This window comes from Callithrix jacchus, chromosome 22, assembly GCF_049354715.1.
Source record: "Callithrix jacchus isolate 240 chromosome 22, calJac240_pri, whole genome shotgun sequence".
In the NCBI taxonomy this organism is placed as follows: Eukaryota; Metazoa; Chordata; class Mammalia; order Primates; family Cebidae; genus Callithrix; species Callithrix jacchus.
In genome coordinates this window covers 46,565,907-46,587,612 of record NC_133523.1, presented here as the reverse complement: position 1 = coordinate 46,587,612, position 21,706 = coordinate 46,565,907, and the positions used below count along the sequence as shown (strand labels likewise).

Sequence of the window (21,706 nt, the reverse complement as noted above, 5' to 3'; positions counted from 1 at the left end):
CTCTGTCATCAAATCAATCTAATGCAGAGAAAGGAGAATGGAGATGCGACTTGGGTTCTGCAGGCAGGATGAAGCCTCAGCATAGGAGAGGAAGAACTCCCAACTTCCCGAGGGGTTTAGAGGTAATGCTGGACAGTCGCATATTTCTTTCTTTCTTTTTTCTTTTCCTTTTTTTTTTTTTGAGACAGAGTTTCGCTTTTGTTACCCAGGCTGGAGTGCAATGGCGTGATCTCAGCTCACCGCAACTTCTGCCTCCTGGGTTCAGGCAATTCTCCTGCCTCAGCCTCCCGAGTAGCTGGGATTACAGGCACGTGCCACCATGCCCAGCTAATTTTTTTGTATTTTTAGTAGAGACGGGTTTTCACCATGTTCACCAGGATGGTCTCGATCGCTTGACCTCATGATCCACCCGTCTCAGCCTCCGAAAGTGCTGGGATTACAGGCTTGAGCCACCGCACCCAGCCATTTTTTTTTTTTTTAAGAAGACATAAAAAAGATACTTGTGGCTGGGCATGGTGGCTCATGCCTGTAATTCCAGCACTTTGGGAGGCCAAGGTGGGTGCATCACTAGGTCAGGAGTTTGAGACCAGCCTGGCCAACATGCTGAAACCCAGTCTGTACTATAAATACAAAAATTATCTGGGCATGGTGGCGCATACCTGTAATCCCAGCTATTTGGGAGGCTGAGGCAGCAGAATTGCTTGAACCCAGGAGGCGGAGGTTGCGGTGAGCCGAGATCACGCTATTGCACTCCAACCTGGGTGACAGAGCAAGACTCTCAGAAAAAGAAAAAGAGAAAACCATACTTGCACATGTATGTTTACAGCAGTACAATTCGCAATTGCAAAAACATGGAACCAGCTCAAATGCCCATTAATCAACAAGTGGATAAAGGCACTGTGATGTGATCGATACATACATACATATATATATACACATACACACACGCATGCACACACACAGAGAATGGCATATATATATATACATATACGCAATGGAGATATATATGTGTGTGTATATGTGTGTGTATATATACACACACGCACACACACAGAGAATGGAATACATATATATACACATATGCAATGGAGATATATATGTGTGTGTATATGTGTGTGTATATATATACACACACAGAGAATGGAATATATATATATATACACATATGCAATGGAGATATATATGTGTGTGTGTATATATACACATGCACACACACAGAGAATGGAATACATATATACACATATGCAATGGAGATATATATGTGTGTGTATATGTGTGTGTGTGTATATATACACACACACAGAGAATGGAATACATATATATACACATATGCAATGGAGATATATATGTGTGTGTATATGTGTGTGTGTGTATATATACACACACACAGAGAATGGAATACATATATACACATATGCAATGGAAATATATATGTGTGTATATATAGATACACATATATGTGTATATGCACACATACACACGCACACACACATGCACACACACACAATGGAATACTACTCAGCCATAAAAGGGAAAAAATTAATGGTCTTTGCAACAACCTGGATGGGGTTGGAGACTATTATTCTAAGGGAAGTAACTCAGGAATGGGAAACCACACGCTGTATCTTCTCACTCAGGTGACAGTTAAGCTATGAGGATGCAAAGGTAATCTCAGTTCTTTGCTCCACAGCCCACGAGGAGTTTGCTGATGACCTTCAAATGGCACCAAGAGTGACAGCCCAGCATATTGGGAAGTGCCGCTGTTCCCAGGTGGGAACCAAGGGGCGGGGGAGTTGGCACTTTCCCGTGTCCCTGTGAGGAATTACGTATGGATTTTAATGGGTCAGTGCCTGTGTATGGAGGTGGCAAAACCCTGAATGTGACCGGGTCGTGGGCGGGGAGCCTGCTGCAGCCTTGCCTGAGGCTTGGACTCCCCCATTCCACCTGTGTCTCAGGTGGCCCCAGCTCCCGTACTCACATCTCTTTGTGGGATCCCACACTGCTTTAAGAACTCCTTCCCCTGTTCCATGGAGAGCGTGTTGGGGTCCATCCGTGCTGGTCCTGCTTGAGGGATTCTGTTTCCCTGTGGAGGATAGAAAGTGGAGCAAACACACTTGAAAAATGAGAAGAAAGTGTGCTTTCCTCTTCAAAATCCAAATCACCAAAATTGAGGGGTAAAAAACATTTTGAACTGCATATTTAAATAGAAGCATTCTTTACACCACCATTATGGATTGGGCACTCACAGCTGAAGCCTTGCTGGGCTTAATCTATGGGTAGAGGCTCAGGACCCTGAATTTTTACCAGCTCCTAGCAAAGATTAATGAGTATACTGAAATAAAAGACAAGTGAAGAAATCTCTTATTTAACAGCTGGCCAGGCGCAGTGGCTCATGCCTGTAATCCCAGCACTTTGGGAGGCCAAGGCAGGTGGATCACAAGGTCAGGGGTTCGAGACCAGCCTGACTAACATGGTGAAACCCTGTCTCTATTAAAAAATACAAAAAATTAGCAGGGTGTGGTGGTGTATGCCTGTAGTCCCAGCTGCCCTATAGTCCCAGATACTCGGGAGGCTGAGGCAGGTGAATTGCTTGAACCCGGGAGGCAGAGGTTGCAGTGAGCTGAGATTCCCCCATGGCACTCCAGCCTGGACAACAAGAGCAAAACTCCGTCTCTAAATAAATAAATACATAAAAATAAAAGCTTGTTTGTTGAAGGCACCAGGTCTCCATAACTGCTCATCCAGCACTCACACAATTCAGGGTGATGGGTAATCTTTCCTTGCAAATGTTGACCTTTTTTTTTTTTTTTTTTTAAGACGGGGTTTCACCTTGTTGGTCAGGCTGGTCTTGAACTCCCGACGTCAGGTGATCCGCCCTCCTTGGCCTCCAAAGTGCTTGGATTACAGGCGTGAGCCACCATGCCCGGCCTGCAAATGTTGACTTTTACACAACCATTAAGATTTTGTTTTTAATTTTTTTATTTTGAGTTTTTTTTGTCTTTTTTTAATATATGTTTTTGATCATTAATATTTCTGAAATGTTTTTTGAATCAGGCTTTGTCCTAAGAAATACTATTAAGCAATTAAGACATCTTCACCTCCACATCTAAAACCAGCCAGTACAGAGCTTTCTCTGTTCTATTTCTCCTGTTGGGGTAAACCAACACCCAAAATAGTAATAGACCAACCTGTCGTCTTCCTTCTCTCCAGCAGCCACTCAGGTAAGTGGACCTTTGGCAGACTCCACTCTTCACAGTGGAGCTTCCATGAGGAAGGGAGCAGAGAGCACTGAGGGGAAGGTCCCTTCTCCTGCTGGCATTTGTGCTACCCCAGAGCCCTGAAGCCACTCCCCCTGGCTAACCCAATCATGGTGCGATCACATATGAGCTAATTACCTCTCCCTCTTTCTCCAATTGTTAGTTATTCTGTTGCTAGCGCTTTCATTTTTTCACACCTGTGTTCGTCCAAAACGAATAATATAATTTGCTGTTTGCCCTTCCCATAATTTTTAGTATAACCTAGAAATGTGTATTTTGAACAACATACACGATTTTCTGCATGTCTACAATGTTCATACATAAATCTGCATCCCGGCTGTCTCATTCCCTCTCTCGCAAGGGGATGGGCAGCCCAGTCTCCCCATGGCAGGGAGCTCAGTGGAAACCAGGACTGGAGAGTGTGGCCCTTGTGGTGCCAAGGATAAGTGAGGCCTGAGAACAGCCTGGCTCACTGCAAGTCCAGGAATGGACCAGTCCAGGAATGTGCAGTGTGGCTATGGGGATGGGTCACCCAAACTCTTTATATATCCAAGGAATAAAAGCCCACCTCAGATGGGGAAAACTGCAGGAAGCCAACTGTCAATTCCAGGGACAGCGTCCGGGAGCGGCAGTGGATCTTGCTTTTAATCCCTGATGGGAACAGAAAGGCAAGCAGGCCTCCAGGGTGTGGACAGGGGCTCAGCACCTCACCGGGGTTTAGAGACCCAGGGTCTGTGCAGCACTTGGGGATTGAGGATGGAATGTAGACTCGCCTCTCTGCAGAGAAGACATGGCAGTTGATACAGTTTGGATGTGTGTCCCCGCCCACATCTCCTACTGAAGTGTCATCCCCCATGTTTCACCTGGGGCTGGGTGGGCGGTGAGTGGATCATGGGGGTGGTTTTCTCATCAATTGTTTAGCATGCTCCCCCGTGCTTGTGTCCTTTCCAGAGTGAGTAAGATCTCATAAGATCTGGGCATCGGCCGGGCACGGTGGCTCAAGCCTGTATTCCCAGCACTTTGGGAGGCCGAGGCGGGTGGATCACGAGGTCAAGAGATGGAGACCATCTTGGTCAACATGGTGAAACCCTGTCTTTACTAAAAATGCAAAAAATGAGCTGGGCATGGTGGTGCGCGCCTGTAATCCCAATTACTCGGGAGGCTGAGGCAGGAGAATTGCCTGAACCCAGGAGGCGGAGGTTGGGGTGAGGTGAGATCACGCCATTGCACTCCATCCTGGGTAACAAGAGCAAAACTCCGTCTCAAAAAAAAAAAAAAAAATCCATGTACAATGGTTTAGTTAGGCAGGAGGAATATTTTTTTTTGGATATGCTAGAGCAGTGTGACTATGGTTAAAAATAAGGAATATTATTAACGTGCAAACCTGGAAAGAGTGGATTTCAATTGTTCTCACCAAAAAAGTGTTAAGTAGGTCAGCAATCGATATGGTAACACGATCAGCTTTACATTTCCACAGCATACGCATATATCAAATTAGCACAACACACCCCGTAAATATATTCAATTATTATTTATCCATTAAATTTGCTTTTTAAAATTCACACATAAATGAAAATGGAAAAACAGCAGTAGCTGATTCTTGCACTGAATTCTTTCACCCCCAATCGCATACGACGTCCTGTGTGACCCTATGCCAAAATTGTTTAGCTCTATCAATTATGGGAAAGAGTAGTTTTTTACACAAAGATGTTTCCAATTACAGCGGATTTTTTATTGCAAATATTTAATAGATTCACATAGGTTCCTAAGGTGTCTATGACTTATAAGTTTATGTAATTTCCTTGTAATTGACAAATAGCTCTTGTGCATAGTCACGGGGCACGTGGAGACGCAGTGTAGGTTTAATGGGTAGTGACTAGGTTGGGGTATCAGCATGTCCAGTATTCACGTCTGGGTGTCGGGAACACTCACTGTCCTCCCTCTAGCTACTGGACACCCTCCGTCATTGTTAACGATAGCCATCCTGCAGTGTCATGGAGCACAACACGGTGGGTTCCTAGGCCCGCTCTCCAGCCTGAGCTGGGGGCGTCTCCTGGCAGGACTGAGCCACGTGGGCGTGGACTGCACAGGGTTCGTGACTTCAAAAGCCCCACCCAGATCCTCGGCACTTACCCCCTGCAGAGCACCGACAGACCTGCTCTGCAAGCGCGGGTCGGCTTAGACGTCCTGAGCAACTTTTTGCACCTGGAGCTGGAAGGGAAGTTTACAAATGAGGGAGTCAGTGGCTCGAAGACCCATTTCATGAGGAGGTTCCTTCCCCCCCCCCCCCCGGGAGAGGGCGCTCCTGCCCGGCGTTTGCAGCAGCGGCTTCCTGGCTGATTCCCAGGCTGATAGGCTCCCCGTCGATTTCCTGTGGCTGGGCGGTGCACGACTCTGGCGTGGACGCCTTGTTTTTTTTTTGTTTTTTATTTTTTATTTTTTATTGGATTATAGGTTTTGGGGTACATGAGCAGAGCATGCAAGACAGTTGCGTAGGTACACACATGGCAGTGTGCTTTGCTTTTCTTCTCCCCTTCACCCACATTTGGCATTTCTCCCCAGGCTATCCCTCCCCACCTCCCCCTCCCACTGGCCCTCCCCTTTTCCCCCCAATAGACCCCAGTGGTTAGTACTCCCCTTTCTGTGTCCATGTGTTCTCATTTTTCATCACCCGCCTATGAGTGAGAATATGCGGTGTTTCATTTTCTGTTCTTGTGTCAGTTTGCTGAGGATGATGTTCTCCAGATTCATCCATGTCCCTACAAACGACACAAACTCATCATTTCTGATTGCTGCATAATATTCCATGGTGTATATGTGCCACATTTTTCCAATCCAGTCTATTATCAATGGGCATTTGGGTTGATTCCAGGTCTTTGCTATTGTAAACAGTGCTGCAATGAACATTCGTGTACATGTGGCGTGGACGCCTTGTTTACCCCTCTTCTGCTTGGGCTGGAACTCCCAGAGCTGGAGGCCGTGCAGCCAGGGCTGCGAACTCAACACCAGCACGTTTTTAGAACTGGAAGACCAAACTCTGAGGTTGATGCCTGCGTTTTTAAAAACTATTCCAGGTGGTGCGCTCACTCGAAAAGCAAAGATAGGGCCGGGCGCGGTGGCTCACGCCTGGAATCCCAGCACTTTGGGAGGCCGAGGCGGGCGGATCACGAGGTCAAGAGATCGAGACCGTCCTGGTCAACATGGTGAAACCCCGTCTCTACTAAAAATACAAAAAAAAATTAGCTGGGCATGGTGGTGCACGCCTGTAATCCCAGCTACTCAGGAGGCTGAGGCAGGAGAATTGCTTGAACCCAGGAGGCGGAGGTTGTGGTGAGCCGAGATCGTGCCATTGCACTCCAGTCTGGGTAACAAGAGCGAAACTCCGTCTCAAAAAAAAAAAAAAAAAAGCAAAGATAGGGGGCCGGGCGCAGTAGCTCACGCCTGTAATCTCAACACTGTGGAAGGCTGAGGCAGGCGGAGCATCTGAGGTCAGAAGTTCAAGACCATCCTGGTCAATATGAAAAAATCCAGTCTCTACTAAAAATTTAAAAAATCAGCTGGGCTTGGTGTGGCCTGTAATCCCATCTACTAGGAGAACTCAGGAGGGGGAGGTTCGCACTATTGGTCTCCAGCCTGGGCAACAAGAATGAAAATGACACTTCAATAGGAGATGTGGGAGGGGACACACATCCAAACTGCATCAACTGCTATCTCTTCTCTGCAGAGAGGCGAGTCTCCATTCCATCCTCAATCCCCAAGTGCTGCACAGACCCTGGGTCTCTAAACCCCAGTGAGGTGCTGAGCCCCTGTCCACACCCTGGAGGCCTGCTTGCCTTTCTGTTCCCATCAGGGATTAAAAGCAAGATCCACTGCCGCTCCCGGACGCTGTCCCTGGAATTGACAGTTGGCTTTCTGCAGTTTTCCCCATCTGAGGTGGGCTTTTATTCCTTGGATATATAAAGAGTTTGGGTGACCCATCCCCATAGCCACACTGCACATTCCTGGACTGGTCCATTCCTGGACTTGCAGTGAGCCAGGCTGTTCTCAGGCCTCACTTATCCTTGGCCCCACAAGGGCCACAATCTCCAGTCCTGGTTTCCACTGAGCTCCCTGCCATGGGGAGACTGGGTTGTCCATCCCCTTGAGAGATAGGGAATGAGACAGCCGGGATTCGGATTTATGTATGAACATTGTAGACATGCAGAAAATCGTGTATGTTGTCAAAATATGTAGTTCTACGTTATACTAAAAATTATGGGAAGGGCAAACAGCAAATTATATTATTTGTTTCGGACGCACACAGTTGTTAAAAAATGAAAGTACTAGGAACCGAATAACGAACAAATGGAGAAAGAGGGACATGTAATTAGATTATATGTGATCACACCAAAATTAGGTTAGCTGGGGGAGCGGCTTTGGAGCTCTGGGGTAGTATAAATGCCAACAGAAGGGACCTTCCAGCTTCTCTCATCACCCTGCTCTCATTTGCCTCCCAGGCACACGACATACACACAGTTCCTTCCACTGTTCCCACCCCCATCTCCACCTTGGGTCACTGACTACTCCCAGGACCTGTGCACTACACCTGTTACCTCCCTTCCCCTCATTTTCTTCAATCTTCCTTGGACATTAAGCCTCCTGTGCCTTGAACCCTCTCCTGCTGTTTACCCAACTTCCCTCATTATCTCTATATGCCCGTCATCTCCCTTCATTCCATGACCCTGGCACCCCTTGTCCCCACAGCGTCTAGTATTCCCCATATGCTTAGCTCCTTGCATGCTTTTCCCCTTTGCACCCTTAAAACCTGCAGCATCCTCTACCGTCTGAAAATCAACCTTCTTGTGACTTTTGAGCCTCTGTGCTCTGTTTCTTGTTCACTATCAAGCCCCTGCATTGACAGGTGATCTGCCTCAACGACATCCTTTTCAGGAGCCCCCATATTTACCTTATGTCACAAACCTGTTCATTGTCACACTGTCACAAACCCATGCAATGTCAGACCCTCCATCACACATCCATGCCGTGTCGACCCTAAGACTCCAACTTTTCTACTTAATACCTCGGCCCAAAGTAGCAACCTGCACATCATTTTATACATTGCACATGGTGATGTCATGAGTCATGCAAAGTGAGCAGTATAAAGGCTGAATCATCATCGGGGCATGAATGCCACGATTCTCCAGATAGGAACCTGCTCTCAAGATACGTATGCGGCCGCGCACAGTGGCTCACGCTGGTAATCCCAGCACTTTGGGAGGCCGAGGCGGGTGGATCATGAGGTCAGGAGTTCGAGACCAGGCTGGCCAACGTGGTGAAACCCTGTCTCTACTAAAAATACAAAAATTAGTTGGGCGTGGTGGTGCATGCCTGTAGCCCCAGCTACTTGGAAGGCTGAGGCAGAAGAATCTCTTGAACCTGGGAGGTGGAGGTTGCGGTGAGCTGAGATCATGCCACTGCACTCCCGCCTGGGTGACAGAGTAAGACTCTGTCTCAAAAAAAAAAAAAAAAAAAAAAGAAAGAAAGAAAAAGAAAAAACAAAGCATTAATTTGAATTCACTTTTTTTTTTTGAGATGGAGTTTCGCTCTTGTTACCCAGGCTGGAGTGCAATGGTGCGATCTCGGCTCACTGCAACCTCCGCCTCCTGGGTTCAGGCAATTCTCCTGCCTCAGCCTCCTGAGTAGTTGGGACTACAGGCACGCGCCACCACTCCCAGCTAATTTTTTGTATTTTGAGTAGAGACGGGGTTTCACCATGTTGACCAGGATGGTCTCGATCTCTTGACCTTGTCATCCACCCGCCTCAGCCTCCCAAAGTGCTGGCCTTACAGGCGTGAGCCACCGGCCCGGCCTTGAATTCACATTTTATATTTCTTAATTTATTCCAAGAGCAATCAGTGATCCTTACTGAAGATTCAGGGGGAAAAACCCCACACACTCAGACACAAATTGTAGAGGACGGTGGTGACCATCCGATGCTCTTGAATCGAGTAAGTATCATTTGCTTTCCTGGACTGATCAGGGAGTGACTTTTGAGCCATCTGATCCACTTCATGTAGATTCCAAAGTAATTGGGATTGAGCGGTTGGCATCCTGCTTGTCCTTCTACTCGTATCCCTTTGAGAATCCTCCTCAGGGACTCTGTCTGGGTTCACTTCTCTGCACGTAACCTAACGATGCTCAGCTCAGCGGCACGAAGATGAGGAAAGAACTCACTTTTGGGCAGAACTTCCCAGCAAAGCAGAGCATCTGGGAGCACACGCCCCTCACCGCTCGCGTCTCACAGGTCAGAACTCTGCGTTTCCTGTTGCCTCCATCTGAGACTGGCTCCCTCCAGGGGAATGGGGAAGAAAGAGCCCCTCCCAAACACTCCTCATAGTCTCTGAAGAGATGCGAGCCAGAAACTTGTCATTGCTTTTGGTGATTAGCAGCTGGGAAACAAGCCTTGTTCCAAAACGTCCTCAGCTCCCCAAGGCCACACTGTCTTTGCCACTGCAGGTGAAAAGATAATTGCAGTTCTGAGGGGAGGTGAGGTCACAGAATCACAAACCCATATCTCAGGGTCTGGCTGCTTCCCCCCCACACGATCCTGGCTGGGGCAACATTCGCACTGAGCCCACCGTCCTAGCAGCAAAATGCAGAAAGTTTCTATTTCAGTCTGTAGGGAAGGATGCCTCTCAGAAGCCAGGTAAGTCATCATATTATAATAAGAAATTGTTCTAGATTGAAAACTGGTCTAGTCCCCAAATCACAGAGAAAAAGAGGAATAGTTGTGAGGCATGAGCTGAGCTGCTAAAGAGAAATGGGGTCCTGGGGGCCCCAATGTAATTTAGCAATATCCACACCGGCTGCACTGTCACTGTTTCACCCATTAACGGTGAAACCTGACTACCTCCGTAAGGACTAACGTTCCGAAATCAGTCTGTTGTCAGAGTGAAACCTGGCTGCATTTTTTTTTTTTAATTTTTTATTGGATTATAGGTTTTGGGGTACATGAGCAGAGCATGCAAGACAGTTGCGTAGGTACACACATGGCAGTGTGCTTTGCTTTTCTTCTCCCCTTCACCCACATTTGGCATTTCTCCCCAGGCTATCCCTCCCCACCGCCCCCTCTCCCTGGCCCTCCCCTTTTCCCCCCAATAGACCCCAGTGTTTAGTACTCCCCTCTCTGTGTCCATGTGTTCTCATTTTTCATCACCCACCTATGAGTGAGAATATGCGGTGTTTCATTTTCTGTTCTTGTGTCAGTTTGCTGAGGATGATGTTCTCCAGATTCATCCATGTCCCTACAAACAACACGAACTCATCATTTCTGATTGCTGCATAATATTCCATGATGTATATGTGCCACATTTTTCCAATCCAGTCTATTATCAATGGGCATTTGGGTTGATTCCAGGTCTTCGCTATTGTAAACAGTGCTGCAATGAACATTCGTGTACATGTGTCCTTATACCTGGCTGCATTCTTAAGGATCGTGGTGCTAAAATCAATCTGCTGTCCCACCTGCCCAACAGGAATCACAGGGTAAAATCTCAGGATTGCTCAGCATGTGGCTATAACATCACCATGCTTGTGATGAATAGACCAATTCTACAGGAATCATGTAATTCCTTACAGAAACAGCGTATGAACAGCAGTCGCTGGAACAAAAATGTTTTCTCTAATTCTGAAAGTGCAGGGCTTCATGGGAGCAGTAACTGTTTCTCCACTGAAGGCTAACTTAGTCTGTTGATTATGGGGAGCCTGTTTTTCCTCCTGCTCTTAGTGAGGCAGCATTTAAGGAAAAGGTAACTTTGTAATGACAAGCTCAAGAGAGCAGCCAGCGGCCCAAGGGTGTCCTCTGATAGGGTCTCTGCTTAAGATGCATGAAGGGGAATTACATAATGCTTGTTGGAGACACAGTCTGTCTTCCTGAACAGGAAGTAGTTTATAAAGTATATAATATACGTCCATTAGAGTTTCCAATTTTCATATTTGTCACATTTTAATTTAGTTACACAAATATTGTGCTGGCCGGGCGTGGTGGCTCACGCCTGTAATCCAAGCACTTTGAAGGCCAAGGCAGGCAGATTACCTGAGGTCAGGAGTTCAAGACCAGCCCCACCAACATGGTGAAACCCTGTCTTAAAATAAAAATAATAAACCGGGCGCGGTGGCTCACGCCTGTAATCCAAGCACTTTGAAGGCCAAGGCAGGCAGATTACCTGAGGTCAGGAGTTCAAGACCAGCCCCACCAACATGGTGAAACCCTGTCTTAAAAAAAATAATAATAAACCGGGCGCGGTGGCTCACGCCTGTAATCCCAGCACTTTGGGAGGCCAAGGCGGGTGGATCACGAGGTCAAGAGATCGAGACCATCCTGGTCAACGTGGTGAAACCCCGTCTCTACTAAAAATACAAAAAATTAGCTGGGCATGGTGGCGCGCACCTGTAATCCCAGCTATTCAGGAGGCTGAGGCAGGAGAATTGCCTGAACCCAGGAGGCGGAGGTTGCGGTGAGCCGAGATGGTGCCATTGCATTCCAGCCTGGGTAACAAGAGCGAAACTCTGTCTCAAAAAAAAAAAAAATTATAATAATAAAATAGGGGAGGGATAGCCTGGGGAGAAATGCCAAATGTGGGTGAAGGGGAGAAGAAAAGCAAAGCACACTGCCATGTGTGTACCTACGCAAATGTCTTGCATGCTCTGCTCATGTACCCCAAAACCTATAATCCAATAAAAAATTAAAAAAAAAATAAATAAAAATAAAACACACACACACACAAAAAATAATAATAATAAAATAAATTAAATTTAAAAAATAAATAAATATAAAAAAATAAAAAAACAAATATTGTCTTAAGGATAATTCCTTTAACTCAGTTATTAATAGATCTAAATAGGTGGTGTAATGTTTGTAAGAATTTGGTTATTACTTTACACGATTTTATCCCATATTGGTGTTTCGTGTCCTGTTGTTTTGGGTAAGACGTGATTGTGGTAGGTGCCTTTATGCCTTTGTCCTTGGCACAAAAGCAAATGCTGACAACATTTTTTTCTTGCTGTTTCCATTCTAATATTGATCAATTCTTGCAGTCATTAAATCCAACTTGTCATGGCACAGGTTTCTATAGTATTGAACTGCAATCCATGCATCTACATTTCCTAAGATCTTTAAACCTTTATTTATTTGGACAGTGACAAATATACATTTTTACACATCATGTAAAATCATAACAACATAATTATACAGTAACCTACTACCAGACTAAAATAAAATGCAAGGAACAAAAACAAAAGTGTGTGTGTGTGTGTGTGTGTGTGTGTGTTATTTAAAGAAAACAGCTATCTAGCTTTGTTAGTAAACTATATTAGCTAAATGTACTGTCTTTCCCCCCAAAAAACAAATCAAAACAAACAAAAAAACCCACCAGGCAGCTTCAAGTTTGTCCTTTGCCTGTAAGTAGGGTGGAAATGTCTGTCAGTCACGTCACCTCTCTGTGTCTGTGTCTTTTTTTTTGAAACAGAGTTTCCCTATTGTACCCAGACTGGAGTGCAATGGCACGATCTCGGCTCACCGCGACCTCCACCTCTGGGTTCAGGCAATTCTCCTGCCTCAGCCTCCTGAGTAGCTGGGATTACAGGCACGCGCCACCGTGCCCAGCTAATTTTTTGTATTTTTAGTAGAGACGGGGTTTCACCATGTTGACCAGCGTGGTCTCGATCTCTTGACCTCGTGACCCACCTGCCTCGGCCTCCCAAAGTGCTGGGATTACAGGCTTGAGCCACCGCGCCCGGCCGTCTGTGTCCTTCTTATATTTACAATGAAAGTAATAGTCATGCCTGCCTCATAGATTTGTGGAAAAAGAAGTTACCACATGTATGATCTGCACAGCACCGATTCCCTCATTGTACGTGCTCCTTAAAGGTTGCGCATTCAATTCTCAAAAGCCTCTTAATACAAGGGCAACTTTAAGTATTGCTAAGGGCAGAGCAATGGGAGGTGGAGAACGCCAGGTTCCAGGTGACACGATTAATGCAGCTCATGTGTCCTTCTCCATGCAGGACCTTCCGGCTCTGAAGACATGCATCAGTGACGAGAAATGGGCAGAATGGCCTCCGGGAACGTGGCAGTGGGAATGATCTTCTTACCACAAACCGTGGTGGGCGTCCTGGGGAACTTCTCTCTCCTTCTCCATTATCTCTCTGTTCACTGCACCGGGGGCAGATTAAGGTCCACAGATGTGATTGTTAAGCACCTGGTTATAGCCAACTTCTTATCTCTCCTCTGTAAAGGAGTCCCCCAGACAATGGCAGCTTTTGGCTTGAGATATTTTCTCAATGCTATTGGGTGCAAACTTGTTTTCTATCTCCATAGAGTGGGTAGGGGCGTGTCCATTGGCACCACCTGCCTCTTGAGTGTCTTCCAGGTGATCACCATCAGCCCCAGGAAACCCAGGTGGGCAAAACTTAAAGAGAAAGCCCCCAGGCACGTCGGCTTTTCTGTTCTCCTGTGCTGGCTCCTGTGCGTGTTGGTAAACGTCATCTTTCCCATTTCCGTGACTGCAAAATGGAACTACACAAACATCAGAGGGAGCAAGGATTTGGGATACTGTTCTAGGAGAGGTCACAACGAAAGCACAGACACACCGTTTGTGATACTGTTGTCATTCCCTGATGTGTTGTGTCTGGGGCTTATGCTCTGGGCCAGCAGCTCCATGGTGTGCATCCTCCACAGACACAAGCAGCGGGTCCGGCACATTCGCAGGAGCGATCTCTCCCCCAGAGCCTCCCCTGAGACCAGAGCCACGCAGAGCATCCTCTTCCTGGTGAGCACCTTTGTGTCTTCTTACATTCTCTCCTGCCTTGTCCAGATTTGTATCACTCTCCCCGATAACCCCAACAGTTTACTGGTGAACACTGCAGGCTTCATAAATCTCTGTTTCCCAACTCTCAGCCCCTTTGTTCTCATGAGCTGTGACCCCAATGTATACAGGCTTTGCTTTGCCTGGAAAAGATGACAGCATTCCCTGAACTCATCATAAACGTGTACCTTGTGCATACGGTTCAATTGATGATTCACTCTTCCCTGTAGTAACCAACACATCATGATGAAACTGTCACAATGATGAGAAGGCGGTGAGCAACAGAGGGTGAACTCCCATCCCAGTGGTGAATAATAGCTAGTAAGAACAACGGTCAATGAAATATGATGAAATCCATATGTAATAATCATAGTATCAAATTTTTATTAAGGCCTGCGGTACAGTCATTAGAGGTCTATGCAATTAAAATTAGGTTTTGAATCAATCTGAAAATTATGAGGATCTCTTTGAATGTGCAACCTTCGATCTGACATAATAACTCTATGCAGAAATTAAATAAGTGTGACATTGTTGAAAAAGTTACATGAACAAGTAGCACTGTGTGAGAATGCCATTCACGAAAGAGAAGAAAAAAATGTTCTCCTGCAGTGACGAGGCAGCGGAGAGATAAGGTTTTGGTTAACTCCGATTTGGGGCCAAGTTATCAAATCTGTATGTTACCTTGTCAGAAAGATAATAGTCATTTAAAATATAATTATATGGAGGGAAATTCGTATATTTAAATCAATCTCATGTAGAAATGGTTACACTGATCAAGAGTGAGACAAAAATATATATTTATGCCGAAATAAAAAACATTAGGTGAGCGTTGACTATTCAAAAGCAGTTGCCGGCCGGGCACGGTGGCTCACACCTGTAATCCCAGCACTTTGGGAGGCCAAGGCGGGCGGATCACGAGGTCAGGAGTTCAAGACTCGTGGCCAACATGGTGAAACCCTGTCTCTACTAAAAAATACAAAAATTAGCTGGGCATGGTGGCTTGTGCCTGTAATCCCAGCTACTTGGGAAGCTGAGGTAGGAGAATTGCTTGAACCGGGACCCAAGAGGCAGAGGTTGCAGTGAGCTGAGATTGTGCCACTGCACTCCAGCCTGGGCTACAGAGCGAGACTCCATCTCAAAAAAGTAAAAAGCAGTTGCTAGCTGGGCATGGTGGCTCATGCCTGTAGTACCAGCACTCTGGGAGGCCAGGGGAGGAGGATGGCTTGAAGCCAGGAATTCGAGACCATCCTGGGCAACATGTCGAAACCTTGTTTCTACTAAAAATACAAAAAAAAACAAAAAATTACCTGGGCATGGTGGCGCACACCTGTAGTCCCTTAGGAGGCTGAGGTGGGAGGATCACTTGAGCCCAGCAAGTAGTGGCTGCAGTGAGCTGTGATCGTGTCACTGCACTCCAGCCTGGGCTAAGGGAGTGAGAGCCTGGTTCAAAAAAAAAAAAAAGAAAGAAACACACTGTTGGAGATTGTATAGATTTGAGGCTCTACATCAGTAAATGGCAGATTTTTTTTCTTTCTCATGTGAAGATGCCACTTGGCCATGTTGGAAAGAAAGAGATGTCAGGGTTGTGTTTTTATAACCCTAAAGTGAGCAAGTGAACACAGCCACTCATTTTATTAAAATTAACTTGAGGCTGGGCGCAGTGGCTCACACCTGTAATCCCAGCACTTTGGGAGGCCGAGGCGGGTGGATCACGAGGTCAAGAGAGCGAGACCATCCTGGTGAACATCGTGAAACCCCGTCTCTACTAAAAATACACACAAAAAAAATAGCTGGGCATGGTGGCGTGTGCCTGTAATCCCGGCTACTCAGGAGGCTGAGGCAGGAGAATTGCCTGAACCCAGGAGGCAGAGGTTGTGGTGAGCCGAGATCGCGCCATTGCACTCCAGCCTGGGTAACAAGAGCAAAATTTCATCTCAAAAAAAAAGAAAGAAAAAGAGAGAGAGAGAGAGAAATGTGGTATATATATATCTATACACAATGAAATGCTATTCAACCATAAAACAAAATAAAGTCCTGTCATTTGTGACAACATGGATGAAGTTAGAGGACATTGTGTTAACTGAAATAAACCAGACATAAAGAGACAAATACTGCATGATCTCACTCACGTGAAATCTAAACAAGTTGATTTCATAGAAGTCGAGGGTAGAATAGTGGTTACCAGAGGCTGGAAAGGGAAGGGATGAGGAAGCGGTGCTGGGAGAGGTTCATCGGTCAGTACACAGGTATCCAGACGAGAAGAATGGGTTCTGCTACACAGTAAGGAGACTACAGCAAATCACCATGTCATGCGTATTTCAAGATAGCTAGAAGAGAAGGCTGTGACTGGTAACCTCTGTTCTGAACACTTTTTTAGTTGACTTTGCAATTTTCTTTTCTATCATGTGGTCTGTCTTTTCCTTACTTACTGATTATCTTACGCTGGACACAAGCTCTTTTTTCTGATCTCTAGCTTGCTTTTTCTGAGGTGCTCTTCATAGCCTCATTTATTCCCTCGTATGTTCATTGCAGCGCTGTTTACAACAACAAAGACCTGGAACCAACCCAAATGTCCATCAATGGTAGACTAGATAAAGAAAATGTGGTGCATATACACCATGGAATACTATGCAGCCATCAAAATGGGTGAGTTCATGTCCTTTGCAGGGACATGGATGAATCTGGAAACCATCATTCTCAGCAAACTGACGTAAGAGCAGAAAACACCACATGTTCTCACTCATAGGTGGGTGATGAACAATGAGAACACATGGACACAGGGAGGGGAACATCACACACTGGGGTATGGTGGAGCCTGAGGGGCTAGGGGAGGGATAGTGGGGGGTAGGAGATTGGGGAGGGATAACATTGGGAGAAATACTTAATGTAGGTGACGGGGGCATGGAGGCAGCAAACCATCATGGCATGTGTATACCTATGTAACAATCCTGCAAGATCTGCGTATGTACCCCAGAACTTAAAGTATAATAAAATACATACATATTTCATGTATGTATTTTATGTATGACCAACCCCCCATATATATATATATATATATATATATATATATATATAAAATTATGAAAAACACGTGCATGGATCCCCTGGAGACAGATTCCTTTTCTTCACTCTAGACTGACAGACCAGCTTCCGTTGAGAGAAGGACCCATGAAAATGAGTCAGAGATGGACAAGGGCATGCTGGGCACTCCAGGGTCGGGCAGTCACCTGAACCCTCTCTTTGTCCACAGGGTTAGAGCCCAAGACAGGAAAAGTAAACTCAGAACTACCAACAGCAGCCCTAGATCAGGTGAGATTTTACTCACCTGCAATTTGGAGAGACAGGAGCTTGGGTGATTCAGTCACCCCTAGAGAGGGTGTGAGTAGTTCATTGGCAGCCAGGGCTCTGCAGATCCTGAATTTTGGGGAGCATTTTTTTTTTTGAGTCAGTCTTACTCTGTCATCCAAGCTGGAGTACAGTGGCACAATCTCAGCTCAGTGCAACCTCCACCTCCTGAGTTCAAGCAATTCTTGTGCCTCACCCTCCTGGGTAGCTGGGATTACAAGCTTGTGCCACCACACCAGGTTAATTTTTGTATTTCTAGTAGAGGTAAGGTTTCACCATGTTGGCCAGGCTGGTCTTAAACTCCTGACCTCAGGTGATCTGCCAGCCTCAGCCTCCCAAAGTGCTGGGATTACAGACATGAGCCACTGTACCCAGCCTAGAATTTACTTCCTGGTTAAGGCTGAAAAATATTCCATTGTCTAGATAATACAACATTTGGATTATTCGTTTACACGTCAATGAACGTTTGGGTTGTCTCCAGATTTTGGGTGTTGTGAATAAGACAGCTATAAACACGGGCGTGAATACATAAAATTGTAAAACTGATTTCTTTCACCCAGTTGAATGCCTTTGGTCTTCAACCATGTGCATACAAGAGTTCATTAGGCCGGGCGCAGTGGTTCATGCCTGTAATCCCAGCACTTTGGGAGGCCAAAGTGAGTGGATCACTGGGTCAGGAGTTTGAGACGAGCCTGGCCAACATGATGAAATCCCATCTGTACAAAAAATACAAAAATTTAGCCGTTTCGCCAAGTACGGTGGCGCATGTTCCTGTAAACCCAGCTACTTGGGAGGCTGAGGCAAGAGAATTGCTTGAACCCTGGAGGCGGAGGTTGCGGTGAGCCGGGATTGTGCCACTGGACTCCAGCCTGGGAAGCAGAGTTCATTCATGTTTATTGCTGAATGCTGTCTGTTCTATGGATGTACTACAGCTTGTTTATTTATCTATCCATTGTTGAGTCATTTCCAGCTTTGGAGATTATGCTGTAATGCTATAAACAAACCACATAGATCTGGTTGTGGTGACGTATTGTTTTTATATTTATGTTTAAACAACATGGTGGAACCCTGTCTCTACTAAAAATAGAAAAATCAGCTGGGCGTGGTGGCGCGTGCCTGTAGTCCCAGCTACTTGGGAGGCTGAGGCAGGAGTATTGCTTGAACCCAGGAGGCGGAGGTTGCAGTGAGCCGAGATTGCACCGCTGCACTCTCCAGCCTGGCGTGATACTCTGTCAAGAAAGAAAGAGAGAGAGAGAGAGAGAGAGAGAAGGAAGAAAGGAAGGAAGGAAGGAAGGAAGGAAGGAAGGAAGGAAGGAAGGAAGGAAGGAAGGAAGGAAGGAAGGGGAAAGAAAGAGAAAGATAGTTTTAAGGTTGTACCTTTTGGAATTCTCTTTTGATAAAGTTGAACCTTTAGATTAAAATTTTAGATTCCATTTGAAAGGAGATCACAGAGCTTTACAAAACTCATTAGAAAGTCTGAAAAACAGGCCGGGCGCGGTGGCTCACGCCTGTAATCCCAGCACTTTGGGAGGCCGAGGTGGATGGATCACGAGGTCAAGAGATCGAGACCATCCTCGTCAACATGAAACCCCGTCTCTACTAAAAATACAAAAATTAGCTGGGCATGGTGGCGCGTGCCTGTAATCCCAGCTACTCGGGAGGCTGAGGCAGGAGAATTGCTTGAACCCAGGAGGCGGAGGTTGCGGTGAGCTGAGATCGCGCCATTGCACTCCAGCCTGGGTAACAAGAGTGAAACTCCGTCTCAAAAAAAAAAAAAAAGAAAGTCTGAAAAACAAAACACGGGAGGATTACTAATATATCACGAAACCCCACAATTCTCATAAAAGTTGCAGTAATAAACATCTGTCAAAATAAGAAAGTAGTGATGCTATTGAATTAGTTCCCTATGAGACTAACAGATCCCTTACCTGTCCTCATCCCTGATCCAGGGAAGGGATAGAACTCATGGATTAATGAGGAGGATAAAGAGGGAGTGGCTTTGGGTATCCGCCCACCAAAAGATCTCAGCTTGGGGACAGGGTAATGCAAATACGGCAGATAAATATTAGTTACCGCATGTGTTGCCTAGTAAACCAGGAAATGTTTGATCCCCTGTGCAGATTTTTATCCCACAAAGTGAAATTTCAAAGGCAAAAAGGAATAATGTGTTTTCGCAAGGTACTTCTGAATTCTCCTTGTCCAAAGTAAGTTACAAAGATGTACAGAGAAATGACCTCAAGTTCTGTCCTTTGTCCCATACCTGTGAAGATAAGCTATCAATTTACATCGCCTAGGTGAAATTCAACAGAACTGTTTTAGGGTACAGATTTTGGGGTCCTTGTGGGCAAATAGTGAGGGGGCTGTGTAGCACTTTTTTTTTTTAAATGGAGTCTCACTCTGTCGCCAGGCTGGAGTGCAGTGGCACAATCTTGGCTCACTGCAACCTCCACCTCCCAGGTAGCTGGGACTGCAGGCACGTGCCATCACGTCCAGCTAAATTTTTTTGGTATTTTTAGTAGAGACGGGGTTTCACCATGTTAACCAGGATGGTCTCAGTCTCCTGACCTTGTGATCTGACCGCCTTGGCCTCCCAAAGTGCTGGGATTACAGGGGTGAGCCACCACACCCAGCCTATGTAGCACTTAAAAAAAAAATCTTTGCAACTATCTTATTTAGAGAAAAATTGGGAGGCAAATTGCATGATGCAGTCCCCAGCTCGACTTTTCCCTTTGGCTTCGTGAGTTGACCATCAGAAACTGCCGTATAAGAGAAGATTGTATCTTTTCAAATTTTTCTTTAAGTTCTGGGATACATGCGCAGTACATGCAAGTTTGTCACACAGGTATACATGTGCAGCGGTAGTTTGCTGCACCTATCAACCTGTCACCCAGGTTTTAAACCCCACATGCATTAGGGATTTGTCCTAATGCTCTTCCTTCCCTTGTTCCTACCCCAGCAGGCCTCAGCCTGTGAAGATCCCTCTCCCTGTCCACGTGTTCTCACTGTTCAACTCCCACTTAGGAGTGAGAACATGCAGTGTTTGTTTTTTTGTTCCTGTGTTAAGTTTGCTGAGAATGATGGCTTCCACCTTCATCCATGTTCCTGCAAAAGACATGAATTCATTCTTTTTTATGGCTGCATAGTATTCCATGGTGTGTATGTGCCACATTTTCTTTATCCAGTCTACCGTTGATGGACATTTGGTTGGTTCCAAGTCTTTGCTATTGTGAACAGTGCTGCAATAAACATACATGTACACACATCTTTATAGTAGAGTGATTTATAATCCTTTGGGTATATACCCAGTAATGGAATTGCTGGGTCAAACAGTATTTCTGGTTCTAGAGCCTTGATGAATCACCACACTGTCTTCCACAATGGTTGAACTAATTTACATGCCCACCAATAGAGTAAAATCATTCTTATGTCTCCATATCCTCACCAGCGTCTATTGTTTAAAGAAGATTGTAGTTATAAGTCACTCAGTTTGGGGGTACTTTTTTATGTGGAAAGATATAACTCGTACAGCCTATGAGCCATCAATGCCACTTTTCAGAGACATCCAAAGAACACATACATGTTCAAAATTCGAGAAGTACTCTGATAGATTTGTACTTTCTAGCTCACATATAAAAATAAAACAGGGGCTGGGCGCAGTAGCTCACACCTGTAATCCCAGCACTTTGGGAGACCCATGTGGGCGGATCACTTGAGGTCAGGAGTTCATGACCAGCCATGTCAACATGGGTAAACCACACCTCTACTAAAAATACAAAAAATAGCAGGACATCGTGGCACATGCCTGTAATCCCAGCTACTTGAGAGGCTGAGGCAGGAGAATCGCTTGAATCCAGGAGGCAGAGGTTGCAGTGAACCGAGATCAGGCCACTGCACTCCAGCCTGAACGACAGGGCAAGACTCTGTCTCAAAAAATAAATAAATAAATAAATAAAACATTGAAAGTCTAAAATGAGGAAGCTATTAAATAAACTCTGGTACATTCATGTTCTTTAATATGAGAAAATATCCCCAGAAAGTACTTGTGATTAAGAAAACCAATTGGCGGTATTTATGTAAAATAGTAGTACAGAATTAACACTGTCTGTTAATGGCCGGTGCAATAGCAAGATCTGGAGAGGGTTAATTCTGTAGTGTCTGTTACTGTCCATACTCCCCTCCACCTTAAATATATATTACGTGGTCTGGAAAGATACAGCTCCAATTAATGAAGGGATATGTTGATTCCAACCCGGTATGAAA

At 45.6% G+C, this 21,706-nt stretch overlaps 1 protein-coding gene across 1 annotated transcript; it reads left to right on the top strand.

Annotated features, from left to right (window-relative positions):
• The first annotated feature begins 13,292 nt into the window (after window positions 1-13,292).
• Window positions 13,293-14,324, top strand: VN1R4 (vomeronasal 1 receptor 4). Its single transcript, XM_002762455.4, has one exon. It carries the CDS (start codon window positions 13,340-13,342, stop codon window positions 14,255-14,257), a length of 918 nt encoding a protein of 305 aa, XP_002762501.2. The 5' UTR covers window positions 13,293-13,339; the 3' UTR covers window positions 14,258-14,324.
• Window positions 14,325-21,706: the final 7,382 nt, after the last annotated feature.

What these genes read in the sequence shown, in the direction of transcription:
- VN1R4 (XM_002762455.4), top strand. Translation starts at nt 13,340, where the DNA reads ATGGGCAGAATGGCCTCCGGGAACGTGGCAGTGGGAATGATCTTCTTA.